Source organism: Hemiscyllium ocellatum, chromosome 6 (assembly GCF_020745735.1).
Source record: "Hemiscyllium ocellatum isolate sHemOce1 chromosome 6, sHemOce1.pat.X.cur, whole genome shotgun sequence".
In the NCBI taxonomy this organism is placed as follows: domain Eukaryota; kingdom Metazoa; phylum Chordata; class Chondrichthyes; order Orectolobiformes; family Hemiscylliidae; genus Hemiscyllium; species Hemiscyllium ocellatum.
This window is the reverse complement of record NC_083406.1, coordinates 125,145,749-125,171,219: the sequence shown is the minus strand read 5'-3', so window position 1 is coordinate 125,171,219 and position 25,471 is coordinate 125,145,749. Positions and strand designations below refer to the sequence as shown.

The 25,471-nt window shown below is 48.6% G+C and overlaps 1 protein-coding gene across 1 annotated transcript; it reads left to right on the top strand.

Annotated features, from left to right (window-relative positions):
- The first annotated feature begins 412 nt into the window (after positions 1-412).
- smpd1 (sphingomyelin phosphodiesterase 1) lies at positions 413-25,471 on the top strand. The gene is made up of 6 exons (XM_060826404.1): positions 413-606; positions 9,790-10,559; positions 13,399-13,570; positions 18,847-18,923; positions 19,457-19,602; positions 23,283-25,471. The coding sequence occupies exons 1-6, from the start codon at positions 448-450 to the stop codon at positions 23,684-23,686; spliced, it is 1,728 nt and encodes a 575-aa protein (XP_060682387.1). The 5' UTR covers positions 413-447; the 3' UTR covers positions 23,687-25,471.

The following is a 25,471-nucleotide window of genomic DNA, read 5'->3' as shown; positions in this document are numbered from 1 at the left end:
GCCCCACCTACATCCACCGCCTCCTCTCCAGGCCCCGACTACAGATCAGCAACCCCTCCCCGCGCCCCCATCCACAGGCCCCACCTACAGAAACCGCCCCGCCCCCAGGCCCCTCCTCCACCCCCACCCCAGGCCCCGCCCCAAGCCCCTCCTCCACCCCAGGCCCCGCCCCCAAGCCCCTTCTCCACCCCCAGGCCCCGCCCCCAAGCCCCTTCTCCACCCCAGGCCCCGCCCCCAAGCCCCTTCTCCACCCCCAGGCCCCGCCCCCAAGCCCCTTCTCCACCCCAGGCCCCGCCCCCAAGCCCCTTCTCCACCCCCAGGCCCCGCCCCCAAGCCCCTTCTCCACCCCCAGGCCCCGCCCCCACCCCCAGGCCCCGCCCCCACCCCCAGGCCCCTCCCCCCGCCCCCATGTCCCGGTGTCTCTGACACAGTCTCCGCTCTGTCCCGATGGCGGTCCGGACCATCCTCTCGGTGTGTCTCGGCCTCTGGTTGCTGGCAGTCGGCCTGCACCCGGGGGCCGCGGCCCTGAGCCCCGGCCTGAGCTGGAAGAACCTGTCGTGCTCTGCCTGCTGGGGCCTCTTCACCGGCCTGGACCTGGCGCTGAAGGTAGGCCCGGGACCGGGACCGGGACCGGGGGCTGAGGAGACACCGGCACCCCCCACCCACCCCCCCCAACCCCCACCCCCCCAACCCCCCCCCCCCCAACCCCCCCCCCCAACCACCACCCCCCCAACCACCCCACCCCCCACCCCCCCCAACCCCACCACCCCCCCCAACCACCCCCCCAACCACCCCCCCACCCCCCCCACCCCCCCAACCACCACCCCCCACACCCCCCACACCCCCCACCCCCCCCAACCCCACCACCCCCCCCAACCACCCCACCCCCCCCACCACCCCCCCCACCCCCCCACCACCCCCCCAACCACCCCCCCCCCCCCCCCCCACCCCCCCCACCACCACCCCCCCACACCCCCACACCCCCCACCCCCCCCCCCCCCCCCCCCCACCCCCCCCCACCACCACCCCCCCCCCACCCCCCCCCCACCCCCCCCCACCACCCCCCCCCCCCCCCCCCCCCCCCACCCCCCCCCCCACCCCCCCCCCCCCCCCCCCCCCACCCCCCCCCCCCCCCCCCCCCCCCCCCCCCCCCCCCCCCCCCCCCCCCCCCCCCCCCCCCCCCCCCCCCCCCCCCCCCCCCCCCCCCACCCCCCCCCCACCCCCCCCCCCCCCCCCCCCCCCCCCCCCCCCCCCCCACCCCCCCCCCCCCCCCCCCCCCCCCCCCCCCCCCCCCCCCCCCCCCCCCCCCCACCCCCCCCCCCCCCCCCCCCCCACCCCCCCCCCCACCCCCCCCCCACCCACCACCCCCCCCACCCCCCCCCACCCACCACCCCCCCCACCCCACCCCCCCCCCCCCCCCCCCACCCCCCCCCCCCCCCCACCCCCCCCCCCCCCCCACCCACCCCCCCCCCCACCCACCCCCCCCCCCCCCCCCCCCCACCCCCCCCCCCCCCACACCACCCCCCCCCAACCCCCACCCCCCCCCCACCCCCCCCCCCACCACCCCCCCCACCACCCCCCCCCCCCCCCCACCCACACCCCACCACCCCCCCAACCCCACCACCCCCCCAACCACCCCACCCCCCCCCCCCAACCACCACCCACCCTCTCTCTCTATTTTGGTGTTTCTCTCTCTCTCCCCCCTCTCTCTGTTTTGGGGTTTCTCTCTCTGTCTCTCTCTCTCTGCAAATCTGCTCAAACACAACATTATAACTTTTGTATAAACAAAAACACTGAGCAACATGGAAAGAATACTGGCCTCTATGTACCTTAACACTAACTTTCATGAAGATTTGTAGCTCAAATGTAGGTTTGCTGGCTGAGCTGTAGGTTTGATATCCAGACGTTCCATTACCTGGCTCGGGAACACCATCAGTGGCAACCTCCAAGTGAAGGGAAGCTGTTGTCGCCTGTTTTCTATTTATATCTTTCTCCTGGATGGGGTTCCTGGGGTTTATGGTGATGTCATTTCCTGTTTGTTTTCTTGGGGGCGAGGGGTTGATAGGTGGTATCTAGATCTATGTGCTTGTTTATGGCGTTGTGGTTGGAGTGCCAGGCCTCTAGGAATTCTCTGGCATGTCTTTCCTTAGCCTGTCCCAGGATAGTTTCAGAAATGACAGCCAGACTACTGAGACCCCTCGGAATCCTAGTAGCACACAAACCCACCAACACTCTCAAACAAAAACTATCAAACTTAAAAGACCCAGTACAACCCATGGACAAAACCAACGTCATCTACAAAATTCCATGCAAGGACTGCCACAAACACTACGTAGGACAAACAGGAAGAAAGTTAGCCACCAGGATACACGGACACCAGCTAGCCACAAAAAGACACGACCCTCTCTCCCTCATAGCCCTACACACGGATGAAGAAAACCACCATTTCGACTGGGACAACACATCTATCCTGGGACAGGCTAAGCAAAGACATTCCAGAGAATTCCTACAGGCCTGGCACCCCAACCACAACGCCATAAACAAACACATAGATCTAGATGCCATCTATCATCCCCCAGAAAATGAACAGGAAATGACATTACCACAAACCCCAGGAACCCCATCCAGGAGAAAGATATAAATAGAAAGTAGGCGACAACAGCTTCCCTTCACTTGGAGGTCGCCACTGATGATGTTACCTAGCCAGGTAATGAAACGTCTGGATATCAAACCTACAGCTCAGCCAGCAAACCTACACCCTAAACTAACTTTTATCCTTTTCCTTTTTTCTGTTGATCACGTTATCATTTTTAAAATAATTGCTTTATCATGTCATTGTTTTTCTTTAAGCACCTGGCATTCTTTCCCCAGCCTTGTTTTCAAGATACAGTGCTTTAAAATAAGAAAAACACATTTCTTTAGATCAGTTTAATTATATTGGAAAAGAGTTAAAAACTAGAAGTGATGACATTCTTTATTTGCGAAAAGATGCAACTGGTTCAATTTTATACATATTTTGTAAGATGAAAACTAGCTGGACATGCAGATTGCTGGCAGTTTATCTGTGGGTGAATTGTGCAATGGGTTTGGTTTAGGTGTTTATGAGAACTAAAATCAGGAACTGAAACGCGATGTGCAATTGTGGACATTAAATCATCTTGTGGTTTGTCATTATTCTCTGTGTGATGCAAGATTGTCCACTGAGCCTGTTGACTCAGTCTATATCTGTACCCACAGCTTTCAATTCTATTACTCTGAAGCCTAGAGCTCTCTTCTCAGTATGACTCTCCCAAGCTAGCTGTACCATCTTCATGTCACATCCAGGTTAATTGAATTGAATTGGATTGCAATGCATCTCCAACGCCCCTCCCCCAAGTCCCTCCTCCCTACCTTTATCTTAGCCTGCTGGACACACTTTCCTCATTCCTGAAGAAGGGCTTATGCCCGACATGTCGATTCTCCTGCTCCTTGGATGCTGCCTGACCTGCTGTGCTTTTCCAGCAACACATTTTCATACCAGGTAGTGAGACTTGCAGACAGAATGCTCTCGATGGCACACCTATAAAAGTTGGTAAGGATCATGCCAAATTTCCTCAGCTGTCTGAGGCAGAAGAGACATTGTTGGGCCTTTGTAACCGTACGTCCACATGGAGAGTCCAAGAAAGCTTGTTGTGGATGACCACTCCCAGGAGCTTGACACTGTCCACTCGTTCCACCTCTGTGCTGTTAATGTGGAGGGGGGCATGAGTAACATCCCGCCAAAAGTCAATAATGAGTTCCTTGGTTTTGCCGGCATTGAGAGCTAGGTTGTTCTCAGTGCACCATTTCTCCAGGTCTCCCACCTCCCGTCTGTAGTCTGTTTCGTTGCCATCTGAGATTTGACCGACTATGGTGGTATCATCAGCAAACTTGTAAATGGCATTAGTCTGGTATTTGGCGACGCAGTCATGGGTATACAGTGTGTACAATAAGAGGCTGAGTACGCACTCCTGGGGGGGCTCCAATATTGAGTGTTAGTGACAATGAAATATTGTCCCCAATCTGCACTGATTGTGGGCTGTGGGTGAGGAAACTGAGGATCCAGTTACAGAGAGTGGGGCTTAGTCCGAGATCACTAGGTTTAGTAATCAGTCTCAAGGGGATAGTAGTGTTGAAGACTGGGCTATAGCCAATGAGTAGGATTCTTACATAACTGTTCTTGGTGTTAAGATGTTCTTAGGAGGACTGAAGGACAAGTGATATGGCATCTGATGTGGATCCATTGGTCTGATAGGCCAATTGGAGTGAGTCAAGAGTAGTGGGGTGACTGGAGTTGATCAATGACATGACCAGTCGTTAGCAGCATCACCCTCACCAGAGTGAAGAGCAGGGTTGAATCATCTGCGAATGTTGCTCAACACTGACGGAACAACCTTCATTGTTGCTGGATTAAAATCCTGATATTCCTCCTTAAGGATATACCTTCATCATAGATACCGGAACATCCCACTTTCTCTGCTCTTGGTTGTGACTCAGGAGTAGCTGGCTCCCCTTTTGAGTTGTGAGGTTCTGGGTTCACATCCCACTCAGGAGCTTGAGTACAAAGGCCTGTTGTTTAAACACATGGGAAATAATTTTGTCCCTTTTGTAATTTATACCCTTACTTATCAACACAAAGATATGTATGCTTTACAACTTTCTTAAATAAAAGCAAAATACTGCAGATGCTGAAAATCTATACCAAATGAGGAAAATGCTGGGGAAACACAACAGGACTGGCAAGTTTGGGGAGAGGGGAACAGAGTTAACAGAAAGGGGTAGAAAAATGGTGACTTTAAAAAATGTTTTCAGCATGTAGAGGAGGAGTAAGGGGTGCACACAGTGTACATACTCAGTGCCAAAGACAAAAGGGGGGTTGCTAATTGTGGTGAAAGAGAAATGGAGATGTAGAATATTGTAAAATAAGGTGTGAAAGGATGAAATTGGGTCATTTTGGCTGAGCTGAAAATGTGTTGCTGGAAAAGCGCAGCAGATCAGGCAGCATCCAAGGAGCAGGAGAATCGACGTTTCGGGCATAAGCCCTTCTTGAAGAAGGGTTCATACCCGAAACAGCGATTCTCCTGCACTTTGGATGCTGCCTGATCTGCGCTTTTCCAGCAACACATTTTTAGCTCTGATCTCCAGCATCTGCAGTCCTCACTTTCTCCTCATTTTGGCTGAGAACAAGGTAAAGAGGAGCAGCCAGTGAGGGTGTGGGTGGGAGTTGTGGTGAAAGGAATGGAAGACAAGTGGAGGACAAACGTCATGGGGTCAGCCTCTGAGATTGTGACACTCTGTATTGAGATGGAGGATTGGGAAAATGCCATGGCAGAGTGAGAAAATATTCTGAATGGTGGAGGAGTGGACTCAGGTGTCGGGGAGAGAGTGGTCACTGAGAAATGTTGGCAGTGGAGTGGAGGGGAATGTTTGCCTGTTGCTGGAGATGGTGCAAATAACGGAGAGTGATCGTTTGAACGTGGAGGTCGATGAAATGGCAAGTGAGGCCAAGGGGAACCCCATTTTCATTGTGGGAAGGAGGGGAAGGGTGAGGGCAGAATTGGCCAAGATGGGTCAGACATAACTGAGGATCCAACTTGCTTTTTTAATGTGTTCTGCCACCTTCAAAGATCCATGTGTGTGTATGCCTAGATTCCTCTGCTCTTGCACCCTGTGAGGATTAGGACAGACCTTTATTCTGTCTTTCCACTTTCCAATCAAAATGACTGAACTGGCTATTCAACCACACCAAACCACAACAGACAGACCACTTGGTATCACCAGCAAATACAATTGCAAACTCAGCCCTGTCACTGAAACATAGGAGCAGCAGTCGGCCATTCTGCCCTTCGAGCCTGCTTCCCCCATTCATTATGATCATGGCTGATCGTCCAGCTCAACAGCCTCTTCCTATTTCCCCCTTTTATACTTTAAATGTTATACTTTAATCCCTTTAGCCCCTAGTGCTATATTAAACTCCTCCTTGAAATCATATTTTGGCCTTACTTTTTTAAGGGGCAGTGAATTCACAGCTTGGCACACTCTGGATGAAGAAATTTCTCCTCATCTCAACTCTAAAAGATTTACTAATTATCCTTAAACCAGGAGCTCTGGTTTTGGACACCTCACCTTCAGGAACATTCTTCTTGCATCTATCCTGTCTAGTTTAGAATTTTGTAGATGTCTATGCAATGCCCCCTCATTCTTATGAGCTCCAGTTCAGCACGGTGGCTCAGTAGTTAGCACTGCTGCCTCACAGCGCCAGGGACCCAAGTTCAATTCCCTCCTTGGGCGACTGTTTGTGTGGGTTTTCTCTGGGTGCTCCAGTTTCCTCCTACAGTCCAAAAATCTGCAGGTTAGAGTGAATTGGCCATGTTAAATTGCCTTTAGTGTTCAGGATGTGTGGGTTAGGTGCATTAGTTAGGGCTAAATATAGGGTCGGGGGAATGGATCTGTGTGGGTTACTGTTCAGAGGGGGTTGGTGTGGACTTGTTGGGCTGAGAGGCCTGTTTCCATACTGTAGGGATTCTATTCTATGATTTAACCCCTCCTTAACCCCCTTTGTGGGCGGCACGGTGGCACAGTGGTTAGCACTGCTGCCTCTCAGCGCCTGAGACCCAGGTTCAATTCCCGACTCGGGCGACTGACTGTGTAGAGTTTGCACGTTCTCCCCGTGTCTGCGTGGGTTTCTTCCGGGTGCTCCAGTTTCCTCCCACAGTCCAAAGATGTGCGGGTCAGGTGAATTGGCCATGCTAAATTGCCCGTAGTGTTAGGTAAGGGGTAAATGTAGGGGTATGGGTGGGTTGCGCTTCGGCGGGTCAGTGTGGACTTGTTGGGCTGAAGGGCCTGTTTCCACGCTGTAAGTAATCTAATCTAAAGGTCCGTCATGGCTTTCCCAGGAATTAGTCTGGTGAAACTTTGGTATACTCCCTGCATTACAGAACATCCTTCCTCAGATAAAGAGGCCAGAACTGTTCACAATATTCCAGGTATGGTCTCACCAAGGCCCTGTATAATTACAACAAATCATCCCTGTGCCTGCCCTTGAATCCTCTCACTGTGAAGGCCAACTTCATCACCATCTGCTGCACCTGCAATGCTTACCGTCAGTGACTGGTGTACAAGGACACCCAGGTCTCATTGCATAGTCCCCTCTTCTCAAATTATAGTCATTCAGATAATAATTTGTCTCCCTGTTATTTGTTGCCAAAGTGAACAGCCTCACGGTTATAAATATTATATTGCCAAGTATTTGCCCACTTCCTCTACCTGTTCAAATCACATTTGGGATGTGAAGGTGCTGGTATTGGACTGGGGTGAAGAAAGTCAGAAGTCACATGACCCCAGGTTATTGTCCAACAGGTTTATTTGAAATCACAAGCTTTTAGAGCACTGCCCCTTCATCAGATGCTCCGAAAGCTTGATTTCAAATAAACCTGTTGGACTATAACTTGGTGTCGTGTATCTTCTGACTACGCCATCTCTGCACCTCCTCACCGCTCACCCTCCCACCCAGCTTTGCGTCAGCTGCAAATTTGCAGATATTACATTTAGTTTTCTCATCTAACTCATTAATGTATATTGTAAATAGCTAGGGTCTAAACACAGCTCTGTGATATCCCACTAATCACTGCCTTCCTATTTGGAAAAAGACCCATTTATTCCTACTGTTTGTTTCCTGTCTGCCAATCTGTTCTCTATCCAGCTCAGTGCACTATTCCTGATCTCCTGTACTTTAATTTGACAGATTAATCTCTTAGGTGGAACTTTGTTGAAAATCTAAATAAACCACATCCACTGACTTTGCCGTGCCCCCCCCCCCCCCCCATCAACTCTACTAGTTACATCCCTGAAGAATTTGAGTCGATTTCCAAAGTATGATTTCCCTTTTGTAAATCCATTTGCCAATCCTGCTATTGTTCTCCAAGTGTTCTGTTAAGTGGTTGATAGTTCCTGTTTTCTCTGTATCTCCCTTTTTAAAGAGGGATTACATTAGTTCCTGCCCAATCTGTGGGAGCTTCTAGGAACTTGGACAACCACCACCAATGCTCACACTATTTCTCAGATCACTTCCTTAAGTACTCTTGGAAGTAGATTCTTCGACTCCAGGGATTTATCTGCCTTCAATCCCATCAATCTCAATTTTCCCAACACCATTATTGTCTTAATACTGATTTCCTTCAGTTCCTCCCTCTCACTAAACCCTGTGTTCCCCAACATTTCTGATATGTTGCTTGTGTCCTCCTTTGTGATCACCGAGCCAAAGGATGTGTTTAGTTGGTCAGCCATTTCTTTGTTCCCGTTATAAATTCCCCTCTTTCTGACTGCAAGGGACCTATATTTGTCTTCACCAATCTTTTTCTCTGTATATACCTACAAAACACTTCACAGTTGGTTTTTATGACTTAGAGATGTGAAGGACTGCTGATGGTAGAAGCCTGAGTTAGTAACTGTGAGGCTGGAAAGGCACAGCAGGTCAGACTGTATCCAAGGAGCAGGAAAGTCAACGTTGTGCGCCAAAACCCTTTGTCAGGGCTGGGAGGGGAGGGAGCCCAGAAGTATATGGGGTGGGTTGGGAGGGAGGACCTGGAGATCCAACAGAGATTCAACCTGCACTTCATCCAACCTCATCTGTTGCATTCTTTGCTCTTGATATGGTCTCTTTTGTACCGGGGAGACTCGGGGACCAGTTCATGGAGCATCTGCGCTCTCATGCATCAACCAACCTGACCTTCCGGTTATCATCCATTTTAACCTCCCTCACCCCCACCCTCACTAACATCCTTGGCCTCCTGCACTGTCAGAGTGAGGCTAAACAGAAACTGGAGGAACAGCACCTGATGTTTCACTTGGGGATCTTACAGCTCAATGGCTTCATCAGCCCTATCCCAATGTCTAGCCTCACCCATCCTCCTCACCTCCCTGACCTGACCTAACCTATCCATCTTCCTAGTCACCTCGCCAATCCAGCCTTCCCCCTGACCAATCACAATTGTCCCCAAGCTTCACATATACTGACAGCCAGTTTTATTATTTTTCCTAAGCTAACTATTACACTATTTTCTTTTTCTTTATCAATCCTTTTATTCTCCTTTGTTGAATTCTGCTCCCACTTCTTAGGTCTGTCGGTTTTTTTCTGGCCAATTTGTATGCCTTTTCTTTGAATTTACCACTCTCTAATTTCCTAGGAATGTTTAGGTCAGTAGATCAGTCCAAGTAGAACAGATTGTTTCTGGACAGGACTGGGACTAATGTCTTCGGGATGGGGGTGGGGTTGCTAGTGCTGTTTGGGAGAGTTTAAACCAGAATGGCAGTTGGGATGGGAACTTCAGCAGGGAGACAGTTATTCATTGCTATCCAGTTCAAAACTAAAACTGGAAAGGTAGCTCAGGCAGTACTTCAGCCATTCTCCCTGCATGTGTGTTGGAAGAATTTGCAGGTTTGGCCCTGTTCCGAATGCACAATGTGGCCAACCCCATCCTGGGACTCGAATGTGGAGCTTCTCACTCAGACAGGGCAATAACCACTGAACCACAAAACCACTTCTGTGCCCTTGACATTATCATTATCACCAACCCAGCTTCAATAATTCACATCTCCATTAAGTATGGCACTGGAAAAAGCACAGCCAGTCAGGCAGCATCCAAGGGCCAGGAGAGTCAACCTTTTGGGCAGGACCTTCATTGGGACTGAATATATTTGTACTATATTTATGTAATAGGTTGTTATATCAAGGTGCTTTGTGCTAATTGGTGTTATTTATTTTTTTAACAGTTTAACAGTAACATGGATGAGGTAGCTGTTGTTGCCTCGAAGCTGTGTGTCCGGTTAAAGCTGGCCCCTCCGGATATCTGTGTCCAGGCCGTTGCCTTGTTCAAACACGATGTGATAATTGCCTGGACTGAATCTATCCTGAAGCCATCAGAGATCTGTGGCTTGTTCCTGGGTGTTGATTGTGGTCATTGGGACATTTACTCTGACTGGAATGTCACACTCCCTGACACACCAAAGCCTCCCGTCATCCCCCCCAAGCCACCCCTCCCTGGTTCTCCTGTCACAAGGGTACTATTTCTCACAGACATTCACTGGGACAAAGATTACATCCCAGGGAGTAACCCTGACTGCCGGGACCCCTTGTGCTGCAGGAAGGGCTCAGGTTTACCCCCCAGCCATCGGAAAGGAGCTGGGAAGTGGGGTGAATACAGCAAGTGTGACCTTCCCCTCCACACCATCGAGAACCTTCTACAGCATCTTCAACCTGGACACTTTGATCTGGTCTACTGGACTGGGGATATTCCAGCTCATGATGTCTGGCACCAGACCCGGAAAGACCAACTCACGGCTCTCAACACCATCACTGGACTCATCCAGAAATACCTGGGCCATGTTGCTGTCTACCCAGCCGTTGGTAATCATGAGAGCACTCCAGTCAACAGCTTCCCTCCTCCCTTCATCCACGGTAACGAGTCCTCTGCCTGGCTCTACGGTGCAATGGTGCAGGCCTGGAAAGGCTGGCTGCCTGAGGAAGCTCAGGAAACTCTCCGGTAAACAAGAATCTGAGCAGAAGGATGGGGATATAGGCAGGGTCTCCTCTATACTGAAAAGCTTTCTCCCCCTGGTGGGTGCACTTCCTCGTGAGATCGTGAGGAGATGGTCCATTGTAGTCTCTGTTATCAGCCAGTGCAGTGCTCTCTGATACTGGCCTTCCAGCAAGTGTGCAGTTCCCTCAGTCCGAACCTTTTGAAATATGGCAGAAAATGTTCAAATAACCTTTCAGCCAATAGGCAAGGATCTGACAAACAAGGCGGGCAAGTTGAGGGAGCACATTACAGCATAGGGGGCATTGTCATTACTGTCATTGAGATATGGTTGGGGAGGGGGGGGCAGGATCGCGAGGCGGTGGGGAGAGGGGGGGGACAGGATTGCGGCGAGGAGTGGGGGGGGACAGGATTGCGGCGAGGAGTGGGGGGGGGACAGGATCGCGGCGAGGAGTGGGGGGGGGGGACAGGATCGCGGCGAGGAGTGGGGGGGAGACAGGATCGCGGCGGGGAGTGGGGGGGGACAGGATCGCGGTGGGGAGTGGGGGGGGACAGGATCGCGGCGGGGAGGGGGGGGAGACAGGATCGCGATGCGGTGGGGAATGGGGACAGGTTTGGCAATATTTCAGGAAGTTCATTGACTGGTGATAGTTTTGTGATTACAGGTTACTTTCAGATTGAAGGTAAATCGGTGGAATATTAATAAGTTACAAAGTGAAAGATGGAAAGACTCAAGAGGGAACATTTTTAAAATCAAACTAAGTGATTAAAATAGAAATGCCGGGCCAGGCAATGTGTTCTAACTGCATGATGTGAGCGCTGCTGGGCTCTCTTGTGATTTTGGAGTCCCATTATTAAGAATGCGATTGGAAGTGCATGGTAAAATAGGGCTGGGTCAGCACAGCTTCCCCAAGGGAAGGTCACGCCTGACAAATCAGTTAAAATTCTAGAGCAGGGAACGAGCAAGCTAGACAAAGGAGAGCCAGTGGAGGTGATTTATATGCATTTCCAGAAGGTCTTTGACAAGGTGCCACACAGGAGGCTGCTAAATAAGGTAAGAGCCCGTGGTGTTAGGGACAAGGTACTGGCCTGGATACGGGATTGGCTGGCTGGCAGAAGTCAGAGAGTGGAGATAAAGGGGCCTTTTTCAGGATGGCAATCAGTGACTAGTTGAGTTTAGCAGAGGTCAGTGTTGGCACCACAGCTACTCATGTTATATATTAATAATCTGGATGAAGGAACTGAGGACATTGTTGCTAGGTTTGCAGATGGCACAAAGGTAGGTGGAGGGACAGATAACATTGAAGAAGCAGGGAAGCTGCAGAAGAACCTGGGACAGGCTAGGGTTGTGGGCAAAGAAGTGGCAGATAGAATACAGTGTGGGAAAGTATGAGGCTATACACTTTGTGAAGAATAGAGGCATTGACTCTTATCTAAACTTTGAAGGGCTTTGGAAATCTGAAACACAAAGAATCGTGGAGAGACCTAGTTCAGGATTCTGTTACAGTTCACATGCAGGTTCAGCTGGCAGTTAGGAAGGCAAATGCAATATTAGCATTTCGTTCAAGCAAGCTGTAACACAAGAGCAGAGATGTCCTGCTGAGGCTGTATGAGGCTCTGGTCAGGCTGCATTTGGAATATTGTGAGCAGTTTTGGTCCTCATATGTAAGGAAGAATGTGCTGGCCTTGGAGGGGGTCCAGAGGAGGTTTACAAGAATGATCCCAGGGAAGAAACGGCTTGTTATATGAGGAGCATTTGAGGACTCTGGGTGTGTACTTGATGGAGTTTAGATAGATGGTTGTTTTGGAGGCAGGGAATCTGATTGAAACTTACAGAACACTGAGGGCCTGAACAGAGTAGGCATGGAGAAGATGTTTCCACTAGCAGGAGAGACTAGGACCCAAGGGGATAGCCTCAGAGTGAAGGGACAACCCTTGAGAACTGAGGTAGCAAGGAATGTCTTCAGCCTGAGAGTGGTGGTGAATCTAAGGAAATCATTGCTACAGAGGGCTGTGGAGGCCAAGTCACTGACTGTATTTAAGAGAGGTTGGTCCTTGTTACAGGATCAAGGGTAATGGGGTAAGGAGAGGAAAGTGGGGTTGAGAAACTTAGCAGCCATGATTAAAAGGCAGAGCAGACTGAGTGGGCTGAATGGCCGATTTCAGCTATATCTTATGGTCTTATAGACAGGAAGAAGCATTTGCCCTTGATAGAGGGATCAGTGACTGGGGGCATAGATTTAAGGTAATGTGCAGGAGGTTTAGAGGAGATGTGAGGAAAAACATCTTTATCCAGAGGGTGCTGGGAATCTGGAACTCACTATCTGTGAGAGTGGGAGAGGTAGAAATCTTCAGAGCATTATTGAAGAACTTAGATGTACATTTCTGATACCTAGGCAGACAAGGTCACAGACCAAGTGCTGGGAAATAGGATTAGAATAGTTAGGTGGTAGTCTTTGACCAGTGTAGACTTGATGGGCCGAAGGGTATTTTCTGTGCTGTCGATCTCTGTGACTGTATGACAGAAGCTAGTTCGGTGCAGCAAACATACAGACCCTGACTCCCTTGGTCCTATTCAAGTTGGACAAGTTGAGGATGGTCATCACAGTGGGGTGAAATTGTCTCAGCATTCACAGCAGTGACTAAATCTGCTTCTTAAACACATCACATATGCAGGGGATTGCACAATTGTTAAGACCATGTAGGTGTCCAAGATCAGGGGGAAATGTGCAGAGTCCATTCGGGGGCTGGTGAAGGCTGATGGAGGTAATGGTTCTCTCGGTCCAGGGAGGATCTGGGTGGTTTGGAGGGCTCTGTGCTTGTTGACTGTGTGTTTCTCACTCAGGAGAGCGGGGTTTTACACAGTGAAACTCAATCCTGGACTGCGACTTGTTTCACTCAACATGAACTTCTGTTCCCATGAGAACTTCTGGCTGTTGGTGAACTCGACCGATCCAGCTGGTCAGCTGCAGTGGCTGGTCAGCATCCTGCAGGAAGCAGAAGACAGCGGTGACAAGGTAATGAGGGATTGGGCTAGGCAGGCAGTACATTCCTCACCCCAGGCATCCGACGTGAGACTAAACCAGTCGGGTAATAGATTTCAAAGGGCACACAGCTCTGGTGAAACAGTCAATTCTTCAGGAAGTAGAATTTTCTTCAACAAGTGAAAATAATTTACAGCAGAAACTGTGTTTCCCTCCGGGAGGGGAGTGAATTAAAGATGAATGGAGGTTTGCAAGTTGCAGTTTGTTATGGAATTTGTCAGAGTGATGGACGGAATTGAAGAAGAGAAAACAACAGGAACAGGAGTAGGCCCAAAAACAGAAAGGAGAAAGTGAGGACTGCAGATGCTGGAGATCAGAGCTGACAATGTGTTGCTGGAAAAGCGCAGCAGGTCAGGCAGCATCCAAAGAACAGGAGAGTCGACGTTTCGGGCATGAGCCCTTCATCAGGAATGAGGAGAGGGTGCCAGACAGGCTAAGATAAAAGGTAGGGAGGAGGGACTTGGGGGAGGGGCGATGGAGATGTGATAGGTGGAAGGAGGTCAAGGTGAGGGTGATAGGCCGGAGTGGGGTGGGGGTGGAGAGGTCAGGAAGAAGATTGCAGGTTAGGAGGGCGGTGCTGAGTTCGAGAGATTTGACTGAGACAAGGTGGGGGGAGGGGAAATGAGGAAACTGGAGAAATCTGAGTTAATCCCTTATGGTTGGAGGGTTCCTAGGCAGAAGATGAGGCGCTCTTCCTCCAGGCGTCATGTTGCCATGGTCTGGGGATGGAGGAGGCCAAGGACTTGCATGTTCTTGGTGGAGTGAGAGGGGGAGTAAAAGTGTTGAGCCACGGGGTGGTTGGGTTGGTTGGTCCGGGTGTCCCAGAGGTGTTCTCTGAAACGTTCCGCAAGTAGGCGGCCTGTCTCCCCAATATAAAGGAGGCCACATCGGGTGCAGCAGGTGCAGTAAATTATGTGTGTGGAGATGCAGGTGAATTTGTGGTGGATATGGAAGGAAGCCTTGGAGGGAAGTAAGGGGTGAGGTGTGGGCACAAGTTTTACATCTCTTGCGGTTGCAGGGGAAGGTGCCGGGAGTGGAGGTTGGGTTGGTGGGGGGGGTGTGGACCTGACGAGGGAGTCACGGAGGGAGTGGTCTTTTCGGAACTATGATGGGGAGGGGAGGGAAATATATCTCTGGTGGTGGGATCGTTTGGAGGTGGCGGAAATGATGACGGATGATACAATGTTTCTGGAGGTTGGTGGGGTGGGAGGTGAGGACCAGTGGGGTTCTGTCCTGGTGGCGATTGGAGGGGCGGGGCTCAAGGGCGGAGGAGCGGGAAGTGGTGGAGGGCATCGTCGATCACATCTGGGAAGAAATTGCGGTCTTTGAAGAAGAAAATAAGACCTGCCAATGCTTTATTTTAGAAACAAAATCAGAAATTACTGGAAAAATTCAGCAAGTCTGGCAGCATCTGGTGAGAGAAATCAGAGTTAACATTTCGGGTCCAGTGACCCTTCCTCAGATCAATTTCTAATTTTGTTTCTGATATACAACATCTACAGGTCTTCTGGTTTTAACAGGAGTAGGCCATTCGGCCCCTTGAGACTGTTCCATCATTTTAATGAGCCTATGGCGATCCACCTTTCCTGTGACTCCCCACGCTCGCTCCATATCCCATAAATCACTCCGCGCAGATGAATCAATGACTATCTAATTTCATGTACTCAATAACTGAGAATTCGAATGAATCACAGTCCTTTGGGTCCTTGCCTTAGTCCTAAATGACCAGTACCATACTTTGTGACACTTTCCCACCACACCTCTTTGAATCCCCAATTTGAGAAAGCATTCTCCTAGCATCTCCCCTGTGACACTCCTGAGGAATTTTATCCTTCAGGTTACTCATTCTTCTGGGTCAGTGGAGATTGTAAGAGGGCAGTAGGGGCAGCACCAGGCATACCTGAAGATGAGGGGCTGACCTGGTGAAGCTATCAAACTTGCAGAGTCAAAGAGTGTGGTGCTGGAAAAGCACAGCAGGTCAGGCAGCATCCGAGGAGTGGGAGAGTGATGTTTTGAGCATTAGCTCTTCATCACATTCCACACGACTCTCCTCCCCGGATGCTGCCTGACCTGCTGTGCTTTTCCAGCACCACACTTTTTGACTCTGACTCTCCAGCACCTGCCGTCCTCAGTTTCTCCGAGAAAAGGCCATTCAACTTGAAACATTAACTCCGTTTCTCACTTTACAAACATTGATATTCGTGGTATTTCCAACACTTTGTTTTTATTCTTGTGGAAGAGCCCAACACATGAGTGCATTAGATAAGGCTGAAGCATTTGCAACAATCCAGCCAGAAGTGCCAGATAGATAATCTATCTCGTCCTTCAGAGGTCCCCTGTATTACAGATGACAGTTTTCGATGCAGATCTAGTCACACCACGTGATGCCAAGAAAACTTTGGAGGCTCTGAATACTGCTCCGAATTGGCCACTCCCCTAGCCAAGCTATTCTAATGCAACTGCAACATTGGCATCTCCCTGACAATGGGGACTATTGCCCAGGTGTGTCCTGTCCACACAAAACAGGACAAATCCAACCCGGTCAGTTACTGCTCAATCAGTGTGTCAGCAATAACCTGCTCAGCTTGCATGATATTCATGCCATACAAATGCCAGACACTTGACCATCTCCAATGAGAGACAATCTGATTACCGTCCCTTGACATTCAGTGGTGATATCAACACCCTGAAGAGTTACCATTAATTAAAACCTCAACTGGACTTGCCATGTACAGGGAGTCTCTGAGTTACAAACAGGATACATTATTGAGTCAGTTTGCAAGTTGTTTTGTAGACGGGTTGGAACACAATGCAGGGCGGTGGAAAGTCGTGGTTTGTAAGTACAGGAAACAGCCTTACGTTGGGCCTTTAAAATCACACTCCCGAATGGGATTGCATTCAAAAGTCATAAATCGGAAACTTCCAGTGGCTACAAGAACAGGTCAGAGGCTAGGAATACTGCTGTGAGTAACTCACCTTGTGACTCCCCAGAGCCTGTCCACCATCTACAAGGCACAAGTCAAGAGCATGATAGAAAACTCGCCATGTGCCTGGATGGAGGCAGCTCCAAGAAGCTTGACGCCATTCAAAACAACGCAGTTGCTTAATTGGCACCACATCCACTACCAACGCTCAGTAGCAGCAGTGTGTACTATCTACAAGATGCACTGTAGAAATTCACCCAAGATTCTGAGACAGCATGTTCCAAACCCATGTCCTCTTCCTTCCAGAAGGTCAAAGGCAGATACATGGGGACACTACCTCCTGCAAGTTCCCTCCAAGCCACTCGCCATCCTGACTTTCTCTAAGTGTTCTTTCCAGGAGCTGAGTAGATTCTAGCACCATCCATATACTCGTGGTTGGCCTAGTGGCCAGAGTTACCTCATTTTCTTTCTTTCCAGGGAAATTATAATTCCAAACTTGGGATCATAGGAGCAGGATAGGCCTTCTTTCAATCCACAAGGAATGTTCTTGAAACCAAATCTAGACAATTAAAATCAACACATCCTTAATCTCCATAGCCACTACTTTTCAATATACAGGTTGTCAACTCAAGGGGATTTTCTCCATGATTAAATTAATATTTATTTGTTTGAGTCCCTCACACTTGCCAAATCCTTGGTTCCCAAATTTCCTGGTTTTTTTGTGATTTTCTATCAGAAGACAAAGTTAAAAATCAGACAACACCAGGTTATAGTCTAACAGGTTTATTTGGAAGCACTAGCTTTTGGAGCGCTGCTCCTTCATCAGACTATAACCAGGTGTTGTGTGATTTTTAACTTTGTTCACCCCAGTCCAACACCGGCTCCTCCATATCAGAAGGCAGACAGTTTTTTTTTAAACAGGTCTGCCTTTCCCTTCTGTAGCTTGTTATCATTTCTGTTCCAACTAATGGTCAGAATTGATCCGTTGAACACCTCACCGCTGAATTGTGTTAGTACTGGTGGTGTCTGTTGTTTTGCAAATTTCCTGTTGCTGTGCTCAGTAACAGGCTGTGGTGTGACAGTTGGCTGATTCTGACACTTCAGAAAGACGTTGGTTTAGTATGTTTCAATGTTGTGGTTTCTCACAGTTCAAAATGGAAAGCAGTATCTCTGATATGTTTGGCTTCATAAGAGATGAAATGTTCCATTATCTTCCTTAAAATATCTCGTACGCAACGGCCAGCTGAGAAATACACAAATATCCAGTTTGGTGAACAGGGAGGGAAAGGCAGTGGCAGACTGAGTGTGGAGTACAATTTGGGTTTTAAGGAGTGTGCGAGCAGGAATGGTGTGCTGCTGTTTGTGATTCTTGGTAAGGCAGTCTGCTGTTCACGGTGTCAGGTTTGTGTGTTTTACCCTGTCTTCGCACAACAGTTCTGTCACATACGTCATCCAACTATGCTGTGGCTAACCCCTTTCTGCTGTTCTCCACTTTGCCCCTGAGAAGAGCGATCTCTCTTCTCTGTTCTGATCAAGTGGCTGGTAATTGTCTTTCCTTGCTGTCCATTTTGAGAACTCTGTCTAATCTTGCAATGTCAAGCCACTCTGTATCTCATTCGTCTTATAATCTGTATGTGGAGTTTTGAGTGATCCAGAGACTCAGTTAATGGTCTGGAGGCCATGCAGATTGTGGAATTTGAATTTTTAAACAGACTCGAATCCAATGTACTGTGGGATTTTTAGGGACAGGATCCTCACTGGTCACAGGTGGTGAGAGATCCAGGCATGCTGGTCCAACCAACAACAACCATATGCTGTGAATCAGTAAAAGGAATCCACATCTCACAGGCCATTATTTCTTTAAAAGCTCCTTACTCAGTAGCCAAGTTTCTGAGGTATCAGGAAAATGGATAGACTGTAGAATCTTATGAGATTCTTCTCCTTGTCATAGAGTTTTCTTCCAGTTACAATGTCCTTCATCTTTACAGAATTTTTTTCTGGCTGTCTCCATCCTTCTCACTTGTGTATCATTCAGCCATCTTTAGTTATCATTCATCAACAGAGAAGTCTCACTTGTTCCATTTACTTCAACCTTTGTGGTAGTTTCTTTTCATGTATCCCTTCATTGTGTTTGTCTTGTCAGTGTTCAGACTCAGTCCTTGCTGTTTGATTTCACTTGATTGGTGATATTTTCTGATCTCTGACCTCATTCTGAGAGTAGTGTGATAGGGCTGGTACTGAATGTGATCTGTTGTTGACTGTTCTAATTTACCATTGTGTACCAAATCTCACCAACGTTTCAAATTATTGTTGTTACTCTTCAAGGTTCACATCATTGGTCACATCCCACCAGGTCTCTGTATGAAGGTTTGGAGCTGGAACTATTACCGAATTGTTAATAGGTAGGTGAGACAGAGCGAGTGAGATACCTCACCACAGTATCCTCCAAATATCTTAACTCTGTCTCTGTAACCCTCACCCTGTTCACCCTCCCTACCGCCTCACTTTATTCACTCTTACTCTGCTGCCACCCCTCCGCCCCACCCTCTGACACAGCCCCCATGCCCCCCACAAGCCTCCTGCCTCACACCACACCTGGCACTCTGCCCATGCAGTTCCCCGTCTCTTCCCCCCTCACTTCATTCACCCCCTCTCCTCCATTCCATTCATTGTCTGACTTCCCTCACTTGCCCTCTATCCCTCCTCACTCAGTTCACCTTCTCTTCATCCCCAACACCACCTCTATTCTCCCTCTGTCTTCTGTTTCCCCTCGTTACTGCACCCTTTCTCCCCTCTCTCCCACTCTGTTCAATCTCTTCCTTCCCCCACTCCCATCATTCTGATCAATCTCTCTTGCTGCCCCCTTGCCACCCACTCTGTTTGCCCCCTCTGTGGTCTCACTATTGATCTGTTAACTCTCTCCTTGCTGTCCCAGGTATGAGGGGACAATTGCTGCCCAGTTTTTTGGCCATACCCATGTGGATGAGTTTGAGCTGTTTTACGATGAGGAGACTCTGAGCCGTGCAATATCTGTGGCTTTCATTTCCCCAAGTGTCACAACGTACATCAACCTCAATCCAGGTACGTGGGGCACATGTGCTGGGGGTGGGATCTGTATGTGGGCAAGATGGCGGGATGGGTGCTGTGGGTAGGGAGGGAGGGGTAGACTGTACTTAACTCAGGATGCAGAGTGGTTTATATAGCCTGTTGTGGAGTGCTCCAATGTGAAAATCTGATCCTGATCTGTATGTGACTGCAGCCATAGAACGTAGAACATCACAGCACAGTACAGGCCCTTGGGCCCTCGATGTTGCGCCGACCTGTGAAATCAATCTGAAGCTCATCTAACCTACACTATTCCATTTTTATCCATATGTCTATCCAATAATCATTTAAATGCCCTTAAAGTTGGCGAGTCTACTACTGTTGCAGGCAGTACATTCCATACCCTTACTACTCTGACTAAAGAAACTACCTCTGACATCTGTCCTATATACATCACCCCTCAATTTAAAGCGATGTCCTCTCGTGCTAGCCGTCACCAACTGAGGAAAAAGGCTGTCACTGGCCACCGGATCTAACCCTCTGCTTATCTTATATGTCTCAATTAAGTCACCTCTCAACCTCCTTCTCTAACAAAAACAGCCTCAAGTCCCTCAGCCTTTCTTCATAAGACCTTCCCTCCAGACCAGGCAACATCCTAGTAAATCTCCTCTGAACCCTTTCCAAAGCTTCCATATCCTTCCTATAATGCAGTGACCAGAACTGTATGCAATACTCCAAATGTGCTCCCACCCACATTTTGTACAGCTGCAGCATGACCTCATGGTTCCGAAACTCAATCCCTCTGCCAATAAAAGCTAACACACCGTATGCCTTAACAACCCTATCAACCTGGTGACAACTTTCAGGGATCTATGTACATGTGCAATGAGATCTCTCTGTTCAGCTACACTATCTTACCATTAACTCTGCATTCCTGTTACTCCTTCCAAAGTGAATTATCTCACATTTATCTGCATTAAACTCCATTTTCCACCTCTCAGCCCAGCTCTGTAGCTTATCTATATCCCTATGTAATCTGCAACAATCCTTCGGCACCATCCACAACTCTATCGGCCTTAGTCAAAAGTAAGGACTACAGATGCTGGAGACCAGAGTCTAGATTAGAGTGGTGCTGGAAAAGCACAGCAGGTCAGACAGCATCTGAGGAGCAGGAAAATCGATGTTTCGGGCAAAAGCCCTTCGTTAGGAATACAGGCAGGGAGCCTCTGGGGTGGAGGATAAATGGGAGGGGGGTGGGGCTGGGGAGAAGGTAGCCAAGAGTACAATAGGTAGGTGGAGGTGGGGATGAAGGTGATAGGTCAGAAAGGAGGGTGGAGTGGATAGGTGGGAAGGGTGACTGGCAGGTAGGACAGGTCATGAGGATGGTGCTGAGCTGGAAGGTTGGAACTGGGGTAAGGTGGGGGGAGGGGAAATGAGATTGGTGAAGTCCAACGACCTTAGTGTCATCCGCAAATTTACCAACCTATCCTTCTACACAGTCTTCCAGGTCATTCATAAAAATGACAAATAGCGGTGGCCCCAAAATAGATCCTTGTGGTACCCCACTAGTGACTGAACTCCAGGATGAACATTTTCCATCAACCACCACCCTCTGTCTTCTTTCAGCTAGTCAATTTCTTATCCAAACCGCTAAATCGCCTTCAATCCCCATGCTTCCGTATTTTGTGCAATAGCCTACCGTGGGGAACCTTATCAAACACCTTGCTGAAATCCATATACACCACATCAGCTGCTTTACCTTCATCCACCTGTTTGGTCACCTTCTCGAAGAACTCAATAAGGTTTGTGAGACATGACCTACCCTTCACAAAACCACATTGATTGTCCCTTATCAACTTACTTATATTTTGACCATTATAAATCCTAACTCTTATAACGTTTTCCAGCACTTTGCCCACAACAAAGCAAGGCTTACTGGTCTATAATTACCAGGGTTGTCTCTACTCCCCTTCTTGAACAACAAGTCACATAGCAATGTGTTTGATTGTAACAATAATAACTGGATCTCATGGCTTGTCTCCTGCCCTCAAGGTTTTTTGGAAACAAGTTGAAGATTTTATGACAATCTCGCACCTTCACTTCAACCAAATTCAACATTTTCCAGTTAAACTCAAATTCTCAAGAGGATTGATGAGGGCAGAGCAGTAGATGTGATCTATATGGACATCAGTAAGGCGTTCAACAAGGTTCCCCATGGGAGACTGGTTAGCAAGGTTTGATCTCACGGAATACAGGGAGAACTAGCCATTTGGATACAGAACTGGCTCAAAGGTAGAAGACAGAGGGTGGTGGTGGAGGGTTGTTTTTCCGACAGGAGGCCTGTGACCAGTGGAGTGCCACAAGGATCGGTGCTGGGTCCTCTACTTTTTTTGTCATTTACATAAATGATTTGGATGCGAGCATAAGAGATAGTCAGTAAATTTGCAGATGACACCAAAATTGGAGGTGTGGTTGACAGCGAAGAGAGTTACCTTAGATTACAACAGGATCTTGATCAGATGGGCCAATGGGCTGAGAAGTGGCAGATGGAGTTTAATTCAGATAAATGTGAGATGCTGTATTTTGGGAAAGCAAATCTTAGTAGGACTTATACACTTAATGGTAAGGTCCTAGGGAGTGTAGCTGAACAGAGACCTTGGAGTGCAGGTTCATAGCTCCTTGAAAGTGGAGTTGCAGGTAGATTTTGAAGATATTAGGAGGAAGGTATAAAGGAGATGTCAGTGTTAGGTTCTTTACACAGAGAGTTGTGAATGAATGGAATGCGTTGCCAGCGGTGATGGTGAAAGCAGAGTCATTAGGGACATGTAAGCGACTGCTGGACATGCACATGGACAGCAATGAGTTGAGGGGTGCATAGGTTAGGTTACTATATTTTACATTAGGGTTAAATCTAATCCTAATTACATCGTGGGCCAAAGGGCCTGTTCTGTGCTGTACTTTTCTATGTTCTGTAGGATAGTGAAGAAGGCATTTGGTATGCTTTCCTTTATTGGTCAGAGTATTGAGTACAGGAGTTGGGAGGTCATGTTGCGGCTGTACAGGACATTGGTTAGGCCACTGTTGGAATATTGCATGTAATTCTGGTCTCCTTCCTATCGGAAAGATGTTGTGAAACTTGAAAGGGTTCAGAAAAGATTTACAAGGATGTTGCCAGGGTTTGAGGATTTGCGCTATAGGGAAAGGATGAACAGGCTGGGGCTGTTTTCCCTGGAGCGTCGGAGGCTGAGGGGTGACCTTATAGAGGTTTACAAAATTATGTGGGGCATGGATAGGATAAATAGACAAAGTCTTTTCCCTGGAATCGGGGAGTCCAGAACTAGAGGGGTACAAGGTGAGAGGGGAAAGATATAAAAGAGACCTAAGGGGCAACGTTTTCACACAGAGGATGGTACGTGTATGGAATGAGCTGCCAGAGGATGTGGTGGAGGCTGGTACAATTGCAACATTTAAGAGGCATTTGGATAGGTATATGAATAGGAAGGGTTTGGAGGGATATGGGCCGGATGCTGGCAGGTGGGACTAGATTGGGTTGGGATATCTGGTCGGCATGGACGGGCTGTACATCTCTATGACTCTATGATTCAAGTGCCTGTGTGGGGTTTGAGCTCCTGTTACCTGAAATGTTCCAGCACCAGAAATGCTGTCTGCTGGTTTAGTTGTTCCTTTTTTTAAAAAAAAGCCTTGTTTTTCCACAGGGTTTCGGGTTTACCAGATTGATGGGAATTATCCAGCGAGTTCACATTCAGTTCTTGACCATGAGACCTACATCCTGAACTTGACTGAGGCCAATGAGGGAGACAATCCCAGGTGGGTTTTCCTGTACAGGCTCCGGGAGGCCTATGGGATGAAGTCTGCGTTTCCTGTCGATATGGACAACCTGATCAACCGCTTCCTGCTCGATGACCGTCTCTTCCAGAGGTACTGGTTCCTGTACCACAAAGGCCACACTGCCCAACCGTGTCAGCAAGCCTGCAAAACTGCCACCATCTGTGCCCTTCGTACAGGCAGAGCAGATGACCCTGCACTCTGCAAGGACCTTCACAACAAGGTGACATACAGGGAAACACAGAGCTTCTGGAGGCAGCGGAGAATGTGCTAAAATCACCTCAGGCCAAAATCTGAAATGATCTCCTCATAGAATTTATCATTGCTTTAATTTCAGGGACATCCAATGAATCTTGACTGCTGGACACAACTGACTGGACATTGACCGACTGGACAGGGCTGGCTGGACATTGCTGGCATCAGATTGGACTGGGCTGGCTGGATTCTGAGCAGAGTTGTCTATGCCATGTGCTGAATGTGGAGCAGTCAGTTAGTGTTTGTGTTCGTGTACAGTGTGTTAGTAACTGGCTGGCCAGTGATGTTGCCAAGATGAGTGTTGAACCACATATAATCCCTGGTTAACACTGGTGCAATAATGATTGTAGATGGCCCCTGATATCCACTCCCCACAGTCTCTCCCTCAGCAAACATTGAGGCCCTCAGACTGCTCTCGTCACTTTCCTGCACACTACCCTGTTAACTCTCTGAGGTGGTAGTGAGTGTTACAGACGCTGGAGAGTCAGAGTCAATAAAGTCTGATGCTGGAAAAAGCACAGCAGGTTGGTCAGTATCTGAGGAGGAGGAGAGTCGATGTTTCAGGCAGGATCCTCCATCAGGCTAAAGCCCGAAAGATCAAGTGTCCTGATCCTCAGGTGCTGCCTGACTTTCCTCCCTGAGGTGACCACCTTTAATTGTGCTTCTTGACAGTAGCATTCTGAAGGAAGCTTTTTATTCCGACCTGATCATTCAGTTTGGTCATGGTTGATCTGAATTTTAATTCCAGTTGACCCCTAGAATCATAACCTTTTAATGAAAATAATTCACATTCTTGTCTCTGTGATGAGATCCACCCTGTTCCTTTAAACAGATGGATCAGAAGCCTGTGAAATCCTACAGTGGTATGCTTTGAGGTGCTCTGAGCATCAATCAGGGAGAATTTTTGGGGCAGTGTGGCAGAGCTTTACTCCATAGCTAACCCTGTGCTTTACCTGTCGTGGGAATAATGAAGGTTATTTTTGTTGTCCCTGCACTATGCGCTTCACTTTAATGAGCTATAAAATTTGCACCATTGCAGGTTTTGCACATTGTGTATCTGGGAGGATGTGAAATGTGATGGTATGTGTTACTGTGCTGTTGTGGATGAGAGGAGTATCAGAGCTACATGTTTGTAATGATTCTTCTTCATGGCTCCATATCATGTAATAAACAGATTTGTGTCTCAATTCCTGACTTGTTTCTGGTATTGATGGGCTGTCCAAGTCAACTGCTTCTGTCTGAAGCAAAATCGTATTGGAGTCCGAGCTGTGGGGGGATTTGAACCCAGGTCCTGAGAATATTACCTTGGTCTCTGGATTAACAGTCTAGTGATAATACCGCTAGGCCTTCGCTTACCCTTAATTTGAAGCATTAACCCTGTTTCTCTCTCCACAGAAGCTGCCAGACCTGCTGAGTTTCTCCGTCACTTTGTTTTTATTTCAGATTTCCAGCATCCTCGATGTTTTACCTTTTCATGTTTGATTCACTGTCACTTGTCTTTTTGAAATGCTGATCTTGAAGCTCTGCTGTTCTCTCTGGGATTTTCCTTTCTCTCTTTGATGTTGTTCAGCTTCATTGCCTTCTGTTACCCTCCAGGTTTTTATAAGGTATTCAGGTGTTAAGGAATGCAAACTCTAAAAACTTGCAGGTACTGACGCCTCTCTGGATCCTTCCCTTCCGTCCAATCCCATCCTTTCACCTCTTGCTATGTACATAGTACAACCTCTGACCTTCCACACTCTGTATGAACACATTATGCTTAGTTAAGGATTCTTGGATTTCAAATAAAGGCAGATGTTGTTAA